Raw genomic sequence first — 13,622 nt, 5'->3', positions numbered from 1 at the left:
CCAAAACTTGTGGGACTCCATAAAGGCAGTACTAAGGGGAAAACTCATAGCTCTAAGTACCTACAAAAAGAAACTGGAGAGCGCATACATTAACAACTTGACAGCACACCTGAAAGCTTTAAAATAAAAAGAAGCAAATATACCCAAGAGGAGTAGAAAGCAGGAAATAATCAAACTCAGAGCTGAAATCAACCAAGTAGAACAGAAAGAACTATACAAAATATCAACAAAACCAGGAGCTGGTTCTTTTAGAAATTCAACAAGATAGATAAACCCTTAGCCAGACTAAACAAAGGGCACAGAGACATTATCCAAATTAATAAAATCATAACTGAAAAGGAAGACATAACAACAGAAACTGAAGAAATTTAAAAAATCATCATATCCTACTACAAAGGCCTATACTCAACAAAATTGGAAAATTTGAATGAAATGAACAATTTTCTAGACAGATACCAGGTACAAAAATTAAATCAGGAGCAGATAAATCATCTAAACAGTCCCATAATGCCTGAAGAAATAGAAGCTGTCATTAAAAGTCTCCCCACCAAAAATAATCTGGGACCAGATATTTTTAGTGCATAATTCTATCAGACCTTCCAGGGAGACCTAACACCAATTCTCTTCACACTATTCCATAAAATAGAAACAGAAGAAACAATACCCAATTTGTTCTATGAAGCTACAATTACGCTCATACCTAAGCCTCACAAAGACCCAACAAAGAGAGAGAACTACAGACCAATCCCTCTTATGAATATTGTGCAAAAATACTCAATAAAATTCTGGCAAACCAAATCCAAGAACACATCAAAACAATTATCCATCATGATCAAGTAGGCTTTATCCCAGGAATGCAGGGATTGTTCAATATTCGGAAATTCATCAATGTAATCCACTATATAAATAACCTCAAAGAAAAAACCACATGATTATCTCACTAGATGCTGAGAAAGCATTTGAAAAATTTCAATACCCCTTCATGTTAAAAGTCTTGGAAAGATCAGGAATTTAAGGCCCATAGCTAAACATAGTAAAAGCAATATAGAGCAAGCCAGTAGCCAACATTAAACTAAATGGAGAGAAACTTGAAGCAATACCACTAAGATTAGGTACTAGACAAGGCTGCCCACTCTCACACTACCTATTCAATAAAGTACTGGAAGTCCTAGCTAGAGCAATTAGACAACAAAAGAAAGTCAAAGAGATACAAATAGGAAAGAAAGAAGTCAAAATTTCACTATTTGATGATTATATGATAGTATACTTAAGTGACCCTAAAACTTCCACCAGAGAACTCCTAAACCTGATAAACAACTTCAGCAAAGTGGCTGTATATTAAATCAACTCAAAGAAATCAGTAGCCTTCCTCTACTCAAAAAATAAACAGGCTGAGAAAGAAATTAGGGAAATGATACCCTTCACAATAGTCACAAATAACATAAAACATCTTGGAGTGAATCTAAACAAGCAAGTGAAATATCTGTATGACAAGAACTACAAATTCCTGAAGGAAGAAATCGAAGAAGATATCAGAAGATGGAAAGATCTGCCATGCACGTGGATTGGCAGGATTAATTTAGTAAAAATGGCCATCTTGTCAAAAGCAATCTACAGATTCAATGCAATCACCATCAAAATTCCAAATCAATCCTTCATAGAGATAGAAAGAGCAATTTGCAAATTCATTTGGAATAACAAAAAACCCAGGACAGTGAGAACTATTCTCAACAATAAAAGAACTTCTTGGGAAATCACCTTCCCTGACCTCAAACTGTACTACAGAGCAATAATGATAAAAACTGCATGGTATTGGTACAGAGACAGGCAGGAAGATCAATGGAATAGATTGAAGATTCACAAATGCACCCAAATATCTATGGTCACTTGATTTTGACAAATGAGCTAAAACCATCCAGTGGAAAAAGGACAGCATTTTCAACAAATGGTGCTTGTTCAACTGGAGGTCAGCATGTAGAAGGATGCAAATCAATCCATTCATATCTCCTTGTACAAAGCTCAAGTCCAAGTGGATAAAGGACCTTCACATAAAACCAGATAAACTTAAACTAATAGAACAGAACACCAATGGCTTATGCTCTAAGATCAGAGATTGACAAATGGGACCTCATAAAATTGCAAAGCTTCTGTAAGGCAAAGGACACTGTCAATAGGACAAAACAGCAACCTACAGATTGGGAAAAGATCATTACCAATCCTACACCTGATAGAGGACTAATATCCAATATATGGAAAGAACTCAAGAAATTAGACTCCAGACAACTAAATAACCCTATTAAAAATGGGGTCCAGAGCTAAACAAATAATCTCAACTGAGGAAAACTCAAACAGCCAAGGAGCACCTTAAGAAATGCTCAACATCCTTAGTCAGGAAAATGCAAATCAAAACAACCCTGAGATACCACCTCATAGCAGTCAGATTGGCTAAGATCAAAAACTCAGGTGATAGTAGATGCTGGTGAGGATGTGGAGAAAGAGGAACACTCCTTCATTGTTGGTGGGGTTGCAAGCTGGTACAACCACTCTGGAAATCAGTCTGACAATTCCTCAGAAAATTGGACATAGCATTACCTGAAGACCCAGTTATACCACTCCTGGGCATATATCCAGAAGATGCTCCAACATATAACAAGGAAATATGCTGTACTATGTTCATAGCAGCCTTACTTATAATAGCCAGAAGCTGGAAAGAACCCAGATGTCTTTCAACAGAACAACGAATACAAAAAATTTGGTACATTTACACAATGGAGTATTTACTCAGCTATTAAAAATAATGAATTCAAGAAATTCCTAGGTAAATGGATGGAAGTAGAAAATATCATCCTGAGTGAGGTAAACCAATCACAAAAGAACACACATGGTAATTACTCACTGATAAGTGGATATTAGCCCAAAAGCTTGGAATACCCAAGATTCAACTCACAGACCACATAAAGCTCATGAAGAAGGAAGACCAAGTGTGGATGCCTAGGTCCTACCTAAAAAGAGTAACAAAATATTCAAGTGAGCAAATATAGAGACAACCTGGGACAAAACTGAAGGAGGGGACAGCTGGAGACCTTTCCACCTGGGTATCCATCCCATGTGCAGTCACCAAAGGTAGATGCTGATGTGGATGTCAGGAAGTGCATGCTGAGAAGAGCCTGATATAGCTGTCTCCTTAGAGGTCTGCCAGAGTCTGACATATTCAGAGGCACATGCTCACAGCTAACCATTGATCTGATCAAGGAATTCCCTATGGAGGAGGGGTTAGAGAGAAGACTGAAGTATCTGAAAGGGTTTGTGTCCCCATGAGGCAAGCAACAATACCAACCAACCAGAGCTCCACAGTGTCTAAAACCACCAGCTTGGGAGCACATAAGGAGGGACCCATGACTCCATCTATATATGTAGGGGAGGATGGTCTTGTCAGGCATAGGTGGGAGAGGAGATCCTTGGTCCCATGAAGGCTTATCACCGAGTGGGGGGATTTCGAGGGTGGGGAGGTGGGAATGGGGGGTAGGTGAGGGCACATCCTCCTAGAAGTAGAAAGAAGGAGGATGGGATAGGGGGTTCCTGGGTGGTTTGGGTAATGGGGTAAGGGGATATAATCTGAAATGTAAACATAATATCCAATAAAAAAATAAAAGATACTGGCCTTATTAACATTTCTTCTTGAACACTTACATATCTAAAGTACATGGATGACCTTGAAATACTTTTTTAAATACTTAAACTTTGAATTCCTACATCTTATGTATATTCTATACTAAGTTGATTGTTTTTAAATTTTTACAATCTTCAATACTCTTTGGTTATTCATATTTAATGATTTTGTTCTATTAAGTACAGTAATAGAAATAGATTAAGCAATAACATTTTGATGAAAGATACCATGTTTATCAGTCCCCATATTTTCATTGATATGTGTGTGCGCACACGTGCATGTGTGTGCATGTATGTATTTAATAGAAGGTAATTTTAATGATAAAAATTATCCAGAAAACATACAGTACACACAAAAAAGTAAAACCAAATTTTCTATGGAATAAAAACTTCTGTATAGTGGATCAATAAGGCAAAATAGTATCTTTTGTCCAGAAATCAGTTAAACAATTTTGCATGCTATGATAACATAACATATTCCCTGCCACTCCCACCTCCTTCTCTTTCCCTCCTTCCTTCCCTCACCCCTCTCTCTTTCACAGAAGCATGCACATATGCATGCATGACAAGTGCAAGCCGAAGCATGCAGGCATTCATATGTGCACACATATTACAGAATGTTTTTTTCAGTAAAGAATCACTGAAATAATATTGCATGCTATAATACCATAACTCTCTCCGTCTCTCTGTGTCTTTTTTCCTCCCTCCCCCTCTCTCTTCTAAGCTGTGCGAACACTTCTACTTAATTAGTCTTAAACCTGAAGAAAGAATTAGCCACAGCATGGCCATGAATACTTCCATTGAGGAATTCTGTCTGATAAAATACATGTTTGAAAAACACATGCACAAATGTACAATAAAATTAAAGGTCCACAATGTTTGAGATTAAGACACACCCAAGAAGGACACTCCCTGAAACAAAAGTTGCACTTAGTAAATGTTTGTACTTGGGAAGAACAGTCAGCATTTTGGCACTGCTCACTTTAACTAGAAGCCTTTACTGAAGTTTTTGTGCCTCGGATGTAAAAGAAATCTCTCTCTCTTTCTCTCTCCCTCCCTCTCTCCCTTATGTGTACACACACACACACCACAGAGAAAGGGAAAAAGGGAGGGAGGAAGGGAAGGAGGGAAAGAGAAACTGCTTAATCAGTACAGAAAAGAAGAAAGAACAATAGACTAAACTGCCATGACATACAAAATACCAGGACCAAAATAGAGGAGGTGCTAGAACTTTTACAGAGACAGGATTAACTAGTATTCATGTAACATGAACCACTTAGTCATCCAGATGTTTCCTGTATGGTTGGTTATCTGACATACTGAAAAGATCCAATTTGACTCACATTTTTTTCCACATTATAAGCAGCTCTTAATAGTAAAGACCCTGAAACATCTTTTAGCTATATTTTTAACCATGAAATTACAAAGTAGATTATATCCATATCATTATAATTAATCCTTAATATTATAAAAATTGTTTTACTTCACACAAATAGATTTGGATATACTTGCTTTTATAGTTGTCATCATTGCTTTCTTACCTGGTCTTCTCTGTGCATAGCTTGCTCTTCAATTTTACTCTAAAGGTGTGGGGAGGAGAAAAAAAAAGACAACTTATTAAGAAAACAAACACAAGAATAATAAAATTTTAAAAGAGGTTAACAATAAAATAGCATAAAATGTGGCAGTCTATTTCAGTTCTATTTCTATTATATTTACATATATAAATATTTTAGTACATGTAATCACTGACAACTGAAACTATGTTCGTATTCAATCAGCATTTTTAAATAATAAAAAGTTTTACATTCAGAGAAAAATTCTAAAATATTCTTAATTGACAAAATCCAGACCCAGCTTTTTGAAATCTTTCTAAGAGTTTACCACTCCTGAAATGCCATATATATGTTTTTAGTTCCCACTCCCAAAGATAAAATTCACCTGAGTCTGGAAACTTGAAATTTTGATAATCTTATCTCTCAGAAAAGAAAACAATTATGATTGTGTTTCTGGTCCAAATACAAGAAAAACTATTTGTAAGTAACAGAAAGCTTTGGGAGACTGACAATGTCATCTTATAGTTAGCAAGTAGTACTGAAAGAAGGGAATGGTAGGCATAGTCAAGCACATGTCTTGCTATTAATAGAATGACATTTCCAGCAGCTGTCCAAATAGTTCAAGTCCCCCATCACAACTGTAACTTACCTCAGAGTCTATAAAATTAACAAGCCATCAATTCTGGAATTTAAATAGCTATGAATCAATATGGAAAAGTTTCTACTCTATAGGCTGCATGAGTGATAAATTACCTAGTAAGATAATAATATTTTTCTTTGCTTTCAATATAATCTACTTGGAACATGATATTCATACAAGTATGTAGGTATTCAAAACTTAGATTTGTCTATCACACATCTTTGGTCTGTGCATTAGAGTTTAATTTCTATTAATAGAACTATAAAAATTAGATTTAGAATAAAGGCCAAAAGAAATGGTCATTTAGACTCCAAGGTTGTATAATGGTTTCAGAATTTTTTTCTCGTAGAATGATAAAGACTAGGATAGAAAAATAAAGATTCATCACAAAGATAAAATGGTACTAAGACACAATAATAACATATGAAAATAAATATGATCAAGGTATGATATATGCATACATGAAAACATTAAATTGAAATTTATCATTTTGTGTCACTATTACATACTAATTTTAAGAAGGAAGGAAAAGAATAAAATTAAGTTGCTTTGGGAGAGAAGGTTTAAGTACTCAGAAGCAAAATATTAAATACTTGAATACAAATTTAAATATTTCAATGTAATGACAAAGAATAAAAAGGTTGAAAGCAAAATTGGTAATGTTTTATGGCATGAAATCAGTCATTACTATGGTATCAAAGCATGCACAGTAAGACTATGTATGCTAAATAATTTTAACAAATTGATTTTCATCCGTAATTATTTCTTCCTCTACACCTAAAGATGTTTCACTCATTTTAATGTTTGCATCTCAAAATTATTCATTCATTAACATATTGGTATGGGATACTCAATAAAAAATATTAGGGCTTTTTTCTATGAAATATTTTTGAAGCTATTGAAATCTAAATCTGCTGTACTGGAAAATTATAATGATCAAATGGCATTTCTATGAAAACTATGCATATGATAGAAAAGGTTTACAAGCTTGATATGGAAAATACTTTTAACTGGGTTATTAGAAAACTTTCAAAGCTAAGCTAATTGAAATGAACTTAATGGACTTGAATGAAGTTGAATCTTAAGACCAAGTCAGTGACTGATCTTTCCTTCCTTCCACTTGCTGAGCAGTAAACCATCTGCTTTGTCATCATCTAAATCACACTGCATTCTTCTAACATAGTTAAATTTTTAACCATTTGTCATAGCAACTTGGGAGTCAGGCAACGGATATGTTTTTAAAGAACTCTATGCAGTAATCTCCACATTTCACAGTGTTGAGTGGAAAAAAATAGACTCAGTATCTGAAAATACTTCTCTGATTGATTTAACAGGAAATTCTTAGTGTGCTTTATAAAAGTTGATCGACCATGAAAGAAAATGTAGAAATTTTTTATCCTTTTACCTAATAATGCAAGATGAGTAATACACCAAATGGATTTTTTTTAATTTCCTTTTTTTTATTTATTAGATCTTTCATTTACAATTCAGATGCCATCCCCTTTCCCCATCCCCCCCTTAGAAAGCCCCTATCCCATGCCCCCTTTTCCCTTTTGCATTTATACATTTTTTTAAAAAATGTTAATCATAGCTTTATAAGTTTGGTATTGTTCAATCAGAGGTGTAACCCACTATCCAACCTAGATATATCAACTATCTTTGACTGGTGGGAGATACATGAACATCTGCCTCCCTGTCTCCCCCCTCTATCTCTCTTTCATCACCTAGCTTCTCCCCTCCTTCTTCTTCTCCTCTTCTTACTCCTTTCTTCCTCTCAGTACTCTCCCACCTTAGCTCCTCCTACACATCACCCTTCCTGTTAAAAGGAAACTTTTCTCTCAAAATACAATTAGAGAATAATTATGCCACCAAAATGGATTTTTAAATGTCTAATGTTTTGCTAAAACTTCAAAATTTACAAGACACCCATGCAAAACTAGTTAATAGTGACATGATGAAAGTAACAAATTATTCTATTTTTATATTTTCCAGAATTTTTCAACAATATAAAAATCTACACAAAAATAGTAACTCATACCTTATGACATTTTCTGTATTGTAAAGCAGGATAGAACTAACAAAAAGTGATATAATCTGTCTCATATTTGGGAATTACTACATTTGTAGATAGATTCAGAAATGAATACAGAAATACATTAATATACAATAATAGAAAAGTCAACTATTTTCATTACAATATGGGTATTTTTAAATATGATTTTTTATCATTTCTTCTATTTTTTCTGGCATTGAAAAACATTTCTTATTGATTATTTGCCAAGAATTACTTTATTAGAAACTTATGATCAATTATGATTTTTGCAAAGGTGACACAAGCTCTCTAAATTCTACTGGTAGTAATGATGGTTATCTGTAATACAGGTAGATATTTTATCCTGTTTTTCTGTTACAATAAATGAAACTTCACTTCTTCTCTGATATGAGACCTTGCCATAGAGCCATTTTCACACTTATAATATTTTAATACACTTGTTTACATAATTATTTTCAGAGAAATTAAAATTTAGTTACATAACATGGAATTATCATTAACTAAATAGTATAAAACTGACATAAAAACCCATTAGTTAATATCTAAATCATTTTGCTGTGTTCACACTGTCGAATGCATGTATACCCACCAACATAGACTGATAGGATCACTAATCTATGGTTTGCTTTGATGCTGTTCTAGTCTAAGTCTGTCCCTGGTAATTAACTTAAACAAAAATTCAGTAATAAAAGTGGCAAATTCAATAAAAACAGATTTCCTATTTTATGCTTCAATGGAAAAACCACTGAGCATTTCCTGATGTCTTGGGACTAAACAGTGAAAAAGTGATTATACATCACTATGTATCAGAAAATGCCCTTTAATTTTTTAGCAATAAATTACTTTCTAATCAGTACCTAAATGTTCACTAATGTTTTTAATAAAAGGTGCTAATACTTTTTGAGTTTTTGCTTTTATAATTTTTAATTATGTGTAGGTGCACATATGAATGTAGGTATGTAAAAGTGAGTGTGAGTACTCCTGGAGGCCAGAAACATCTGAGCTCCCTGGAATTAGACTTATAGGCAGTTGTGAGATAACTGATCTAGGGACTAGGAATCAAACTCTGCAAGAGCATTTACCTGCTCCTAACTGCTTAGACATCTCTCCACCTCTGTTGTCACTTTCTCAACCAATGATAGAAGAACGTGAGAATGAAAAGTCTACACTTCCTACCTCTTCTTTCGCTAACTTAAAATATGTAAATTAGCTTGCTGAGTAAATTTTAAAGTTCAAATGTGATTATAGTGACAGTCTATAAATTAAATTACCTATTTAATAAGGTTCAGCAAAACTAATAGAAGGCATGGCTTTTTATCCTTCTTATCCCTAGCATAATAGTACACTTTAATGTAGAAAAAACACATTACCTCAGAATTCATTGATCATGAATTTGTGATACAAAATTGTTGCCTGTTATATTCAACCTTACTGAAAATGCCCATCTTCGTAGATATGTTTCAAATTCTACCACTTTCCCAATTTCAGATAGCCCCTACCCCTTCTTAAGAATTGTCCCTTCACTCCTTTTCATCTATTTTGGTTCCTGTTTTGGTTCATTAAAAAGAGTTCTCAAGCAAAAAAATCTAAACCCCTCTTTATTTATTCACCAAGCAAACATACAGAAAGGTAATTAACTATTATAATTATAAAAGTGGACATGACAATATTCATATCTTACATTCCCTTTTCATAGCTCAAAGTTTTAAAAAACTCAGACTATACTACAGGAAACAACTTTGTATCTCATTCCTTGCTGCATAAATCCAAGCAGGATTACTATAATATTGCCTCAAAATCAGTAACTTAAGTTTTTTTTTATATTTTCCATTAACTTACTTTGGTTATGAGAAAGCATATTTACTCAATTAAGGTTTTCATTTGCTATTACTATAGATAACATAATCTTATCACTGAACCTAAATCTTTCACCCTCCAAAAACACAGAAATCATATCTTATTTGTATCGTGTTTTCCTATCAGTACAGTTTCCATTTTATTGTCTGTGATCTATTTAATATATGCATATATTTATACCATTATCTACTTTCCAAATAAGCTCACTATGTAAAGTTAAAACATCCAGAGAGGTGTTGGAATTATGTCAAATACACTGAAAGTATCTTTAAACTTTTTCCTAATTATAATGACTACCACCGTAAATTTAGAACTAACATGAATCCAATGTTATTTGGCATGGCAATTGAGATGGCTCCTTACTCTTAAATTCTGAGCCTCCTTCCAATAATTTGAATAGGATAAAGAGCATCAATTCATTCTTCCAAATGCCTATCTAAATCCTCTTACATATTCAACACGTTAGTAACAGAGGTGCTAGCAATTAATGTGAAGTTGTTATACACCACAAGTCTTACCATAGAAAAAAAACTCATTTTTCTATTGTTTCCATGACCTTTTGGGACATGTGTACCTTTATAGTTTTATTGTCTAAAATATTATTAAAGACACTCCTTCTGGTTACATAATTAAAGACTTAGTAGATACTATATTTCATGATTACAGAGGCAGGACATTTTACAACATGTTGCTTGATTGATTGTTTTCTAATGTTTTGGTTGAAACTAGGTCTCACATATCCCAGGCTGGCCTTAAACTTGTGATGCAGATGTAGCACATCTTGAATTCCCTGTCCTCTTACACTAGCCTCACAATTGTCAGATTTCTTAGTATATGTGACAATTCCAAACTTTTATTTTAAAAATCTTTAAAAATGGTTTATCATTTTTTTTTTATGTGGTACTCAAATAATAGGTCAATGCAAGTAACATCTTTCTTTGTTAGTGGCAAATTAATAACATTACTGATCAATGGTAAAATCTTATTTTAAGGGTAGTACTTTAAGTTCAATTAAAATACAGCCTATACTCCCGAACAGCTATAAAAACTAGCTTTACTAAGTCAAATCCCTTAAGTCAAAGCAAGCATCAAACATTTAGAAATATTAAAATTACTAATATTCAAGGATCCTAAATAGCTCAATAAAGTGAAGAAACGATGACTTTCTGCTTTGCAATAATGCCTTTTGCTCTTTAATCAAAAATAACTACTATAACATACAAACACAATGCTAGGATGATTAGTAAGCTAATCATTATGGTTGGTTTGAGACTGAAGAACTACAGAATTTCACTACTAAGATACTTTAAGTAATCATTAATTTCAATAGAAAAAATCATGTTAATATTTATTACCAGAAAATATTTTAAAATAGTATTTTACTTTATAGGAAACAATATAATGAATAGTCTCCATTATAAATTTTAAATAAAAGATTAACTGCTGTTATTACAACTTTGTATTGCAAAGACGTCTATGATTAACCAAATCATTTCATGCAGGCAGCCTGAAAGGATTCATATGATTTTGGTTGATGATTTCTCACTTGAATATATAACTAAATGAGATACCAACATGTAATTATTTATATATACTATTATGTTCATAATTTTTCCATGTAGAATATAAAATTAAGAAAAACATAGAATTTATACTTAAGTAGGAAAACTATTCATAAGTGATTGTATATTCAAATATATTTCGAATTTAATCTAGTAGAATCAAAGTAAAACCTATTCAATGAAAAAATTGGCCTTCTGGTCTGCGCCAAAGCACCGAGCACACCTCGAGATTCAGCTCTGCACTCAATCCCACAAAACCCAGAAGAGCCTGGACTCCCAGTAGCTCTAACATGCCCAGGATCTTAGGTAAGGAGGCAGCAACACTCGCCCCAAACAGGGAGTAACTGGGACACACAGGAACCCAGGAACTCACTCCTGGCCAGTGGCACCTGTTCCTTCTGGTCTGAGCCAGAGCACTGAGCAGACCTCCAGCATTAGCTCTGCATCCAATCCCACAAAACCCAGAGGAGGCTAGACTCCAAGGAGCTCTAACAAACTCAGGAACATGGGATCATAGGATCACAGGATTTCAAAAGATTGGTCACACCAGGATTTCAGGCTAACAGAGGCAGCCTGACTCCCAGGGGCTCTTACACCCAGGATATCAGGATCATAGGATCACAGAGACAGCTGGACTCTGAGTAGTTCTGACACAACCAAGAAAACAGGAAAGAAAGGCTCCAGTCAGCAACAGTGAATGCAGTTAGCACTACAGATAAACAGATGGCGAAAGGCAAGTGCAAAAATATAATCAACAGCAACCAAGGTTACTTGGCATCATCACACCATAAAAGCAAAATTCAGATTTAAAATCATTTCTCATGATGATGATATAGGACTTTAAGGACATAAATAACTTCTTCTAAAAATAAAGGAGAATAAAGGTAAACAGGTAAAAGCCTTTAAAAAAGAAAGACAAAAAATCCCTTAATAAATTACAAAAAAACCAACCAAACAGATGAATGAATTGAACAAAGTCATCCAGGACATAAAAATGGAAGTAAAATAAATAAAGAAATCAGAAAAGGAGATTACCCTGGAGATAAAAACCCTAGGACAGAGATCAGGAATCATAGATCAGCAACAGAATACAGGAGATAGAAGAGAGAATTTCTTGTGAAGAAGAGACCACAGAAAATAGTGACACAACTGTCAAAGACAATGCAAAGTGCAAAAAGTTCCTAACCCAAAACATCCAGGAAATCAGGACACAATGAAAAGACCAAACCTAAGGGTATAAAGGAAAGTGAAGATTCCCAACTTAAAGGGCCAGTAAATATCTTCAACAAGATTATAGGAAAAATTCCCTACAGAAAGAGATGCCTATGAATACACAAACAGCCTACAAACTCCAAATAGACTAGCTGAGAAAAGAAATTCCCCCTATTACATAATAATCAAAACACCAATGCACACAACAAAGAAAGAATATTAAAAGCAGTAAGGGAAAGGGGTCAAGTAATATATATAAAGGCAGACCTGTTAGAATTATATCAAGACTTCTCACTAGATACTATAAAAGTGAAAAGATCCTGGACAGATATCATACAGACCCTAAGAGAACACAAATGCCAACCCAGGCTACTATACCTAGCAAAAGTCTCAAGTACCATAGATAGAGATAACAAGAATAGTGTCCACGACAAAACCAAATTTACACAATATCTTTTCACAAATCCTGCCCTATAAAACATAATAAAGGGACAACTCCAATTCAAGGAAGGAAATTATACCCTAGAAAAATCAAGTAATTTCCCTACAAATCCAAAAGAACATACCCACACCAAACATGATTCCACATCTAATAACAAAAATAACAGGAAGCAAAAATTATTCCTCCTTAATATCTCTTAATGTCAAAGGACTCAATTCCCCAATGAAAACACATAAACTAATGGACTGGATACTTAAATAGGACCAAGCATTTTGTTGCCTACAGGAAATGCATCTCAGTGACAAAGACAGACACTACCTCAGAGTAAAAGGCTGGAAAACAATTTTCCAAGCAAATGCTGCCAAGAAACAACTGGAGTAGCCATTCTAATATGGAATAAAATCAACTTTCAACTTAAAGCTATCAAAAAGATAAAAAAGGACACTTCATACTCATCAAAGGAAAAATCAAGCAAGATGAATTCTGACATCTATGCAAATGAAAGGGCACCCACATTCATAAAAGAAAACTTTATTAAAGCTCCAAGCACACATTGCACTTCACAGAAAAATAGTGGGAGACTTCAACACCCCACTCTCAGCCATAGACAGATCATGGAAACAGAAAATAG

General features: G+C 34.0%; 1 protein-coding gene across 1 annotated transcript in view; it reads right to left on the bottom strand.

Moving 5' to 3' along the window:
- The window catches only part of LOC117694996 (uncharacterized), a 352,556-nt gene that overhangs the window by 275,345 nt on the left and 63,589 nt on the right, over positions 1-13,622 (bottom strand). The window contains 1 exon segment of the mRNA XM_076918452.1: positions 5,211-5,249. Within this exon segment, the coding sequence (XP_076774567.1) occupies positions 5,211-5,249 (39 nt within the window).

The sequence above is a fragment of the Arvicanthis niloticus genome, chromosome X, assembly GCF_011762505.2.
Source record: "Arvicanthis niloticus isolate mArvNil1 chromosome X, mArvNil1.pat.X, whole genome shotgun sequence".
NCBI lineage: Eukaryota > Metazoa > Chordata > Mammalia > Rodentia > Muridae > Arvicanthis > Arvicanthis niloticus.
Note: the sequence above shows the minus strand (reverse complement) of the source record. Positions and strands in the feature narration are given on the sequence as shown.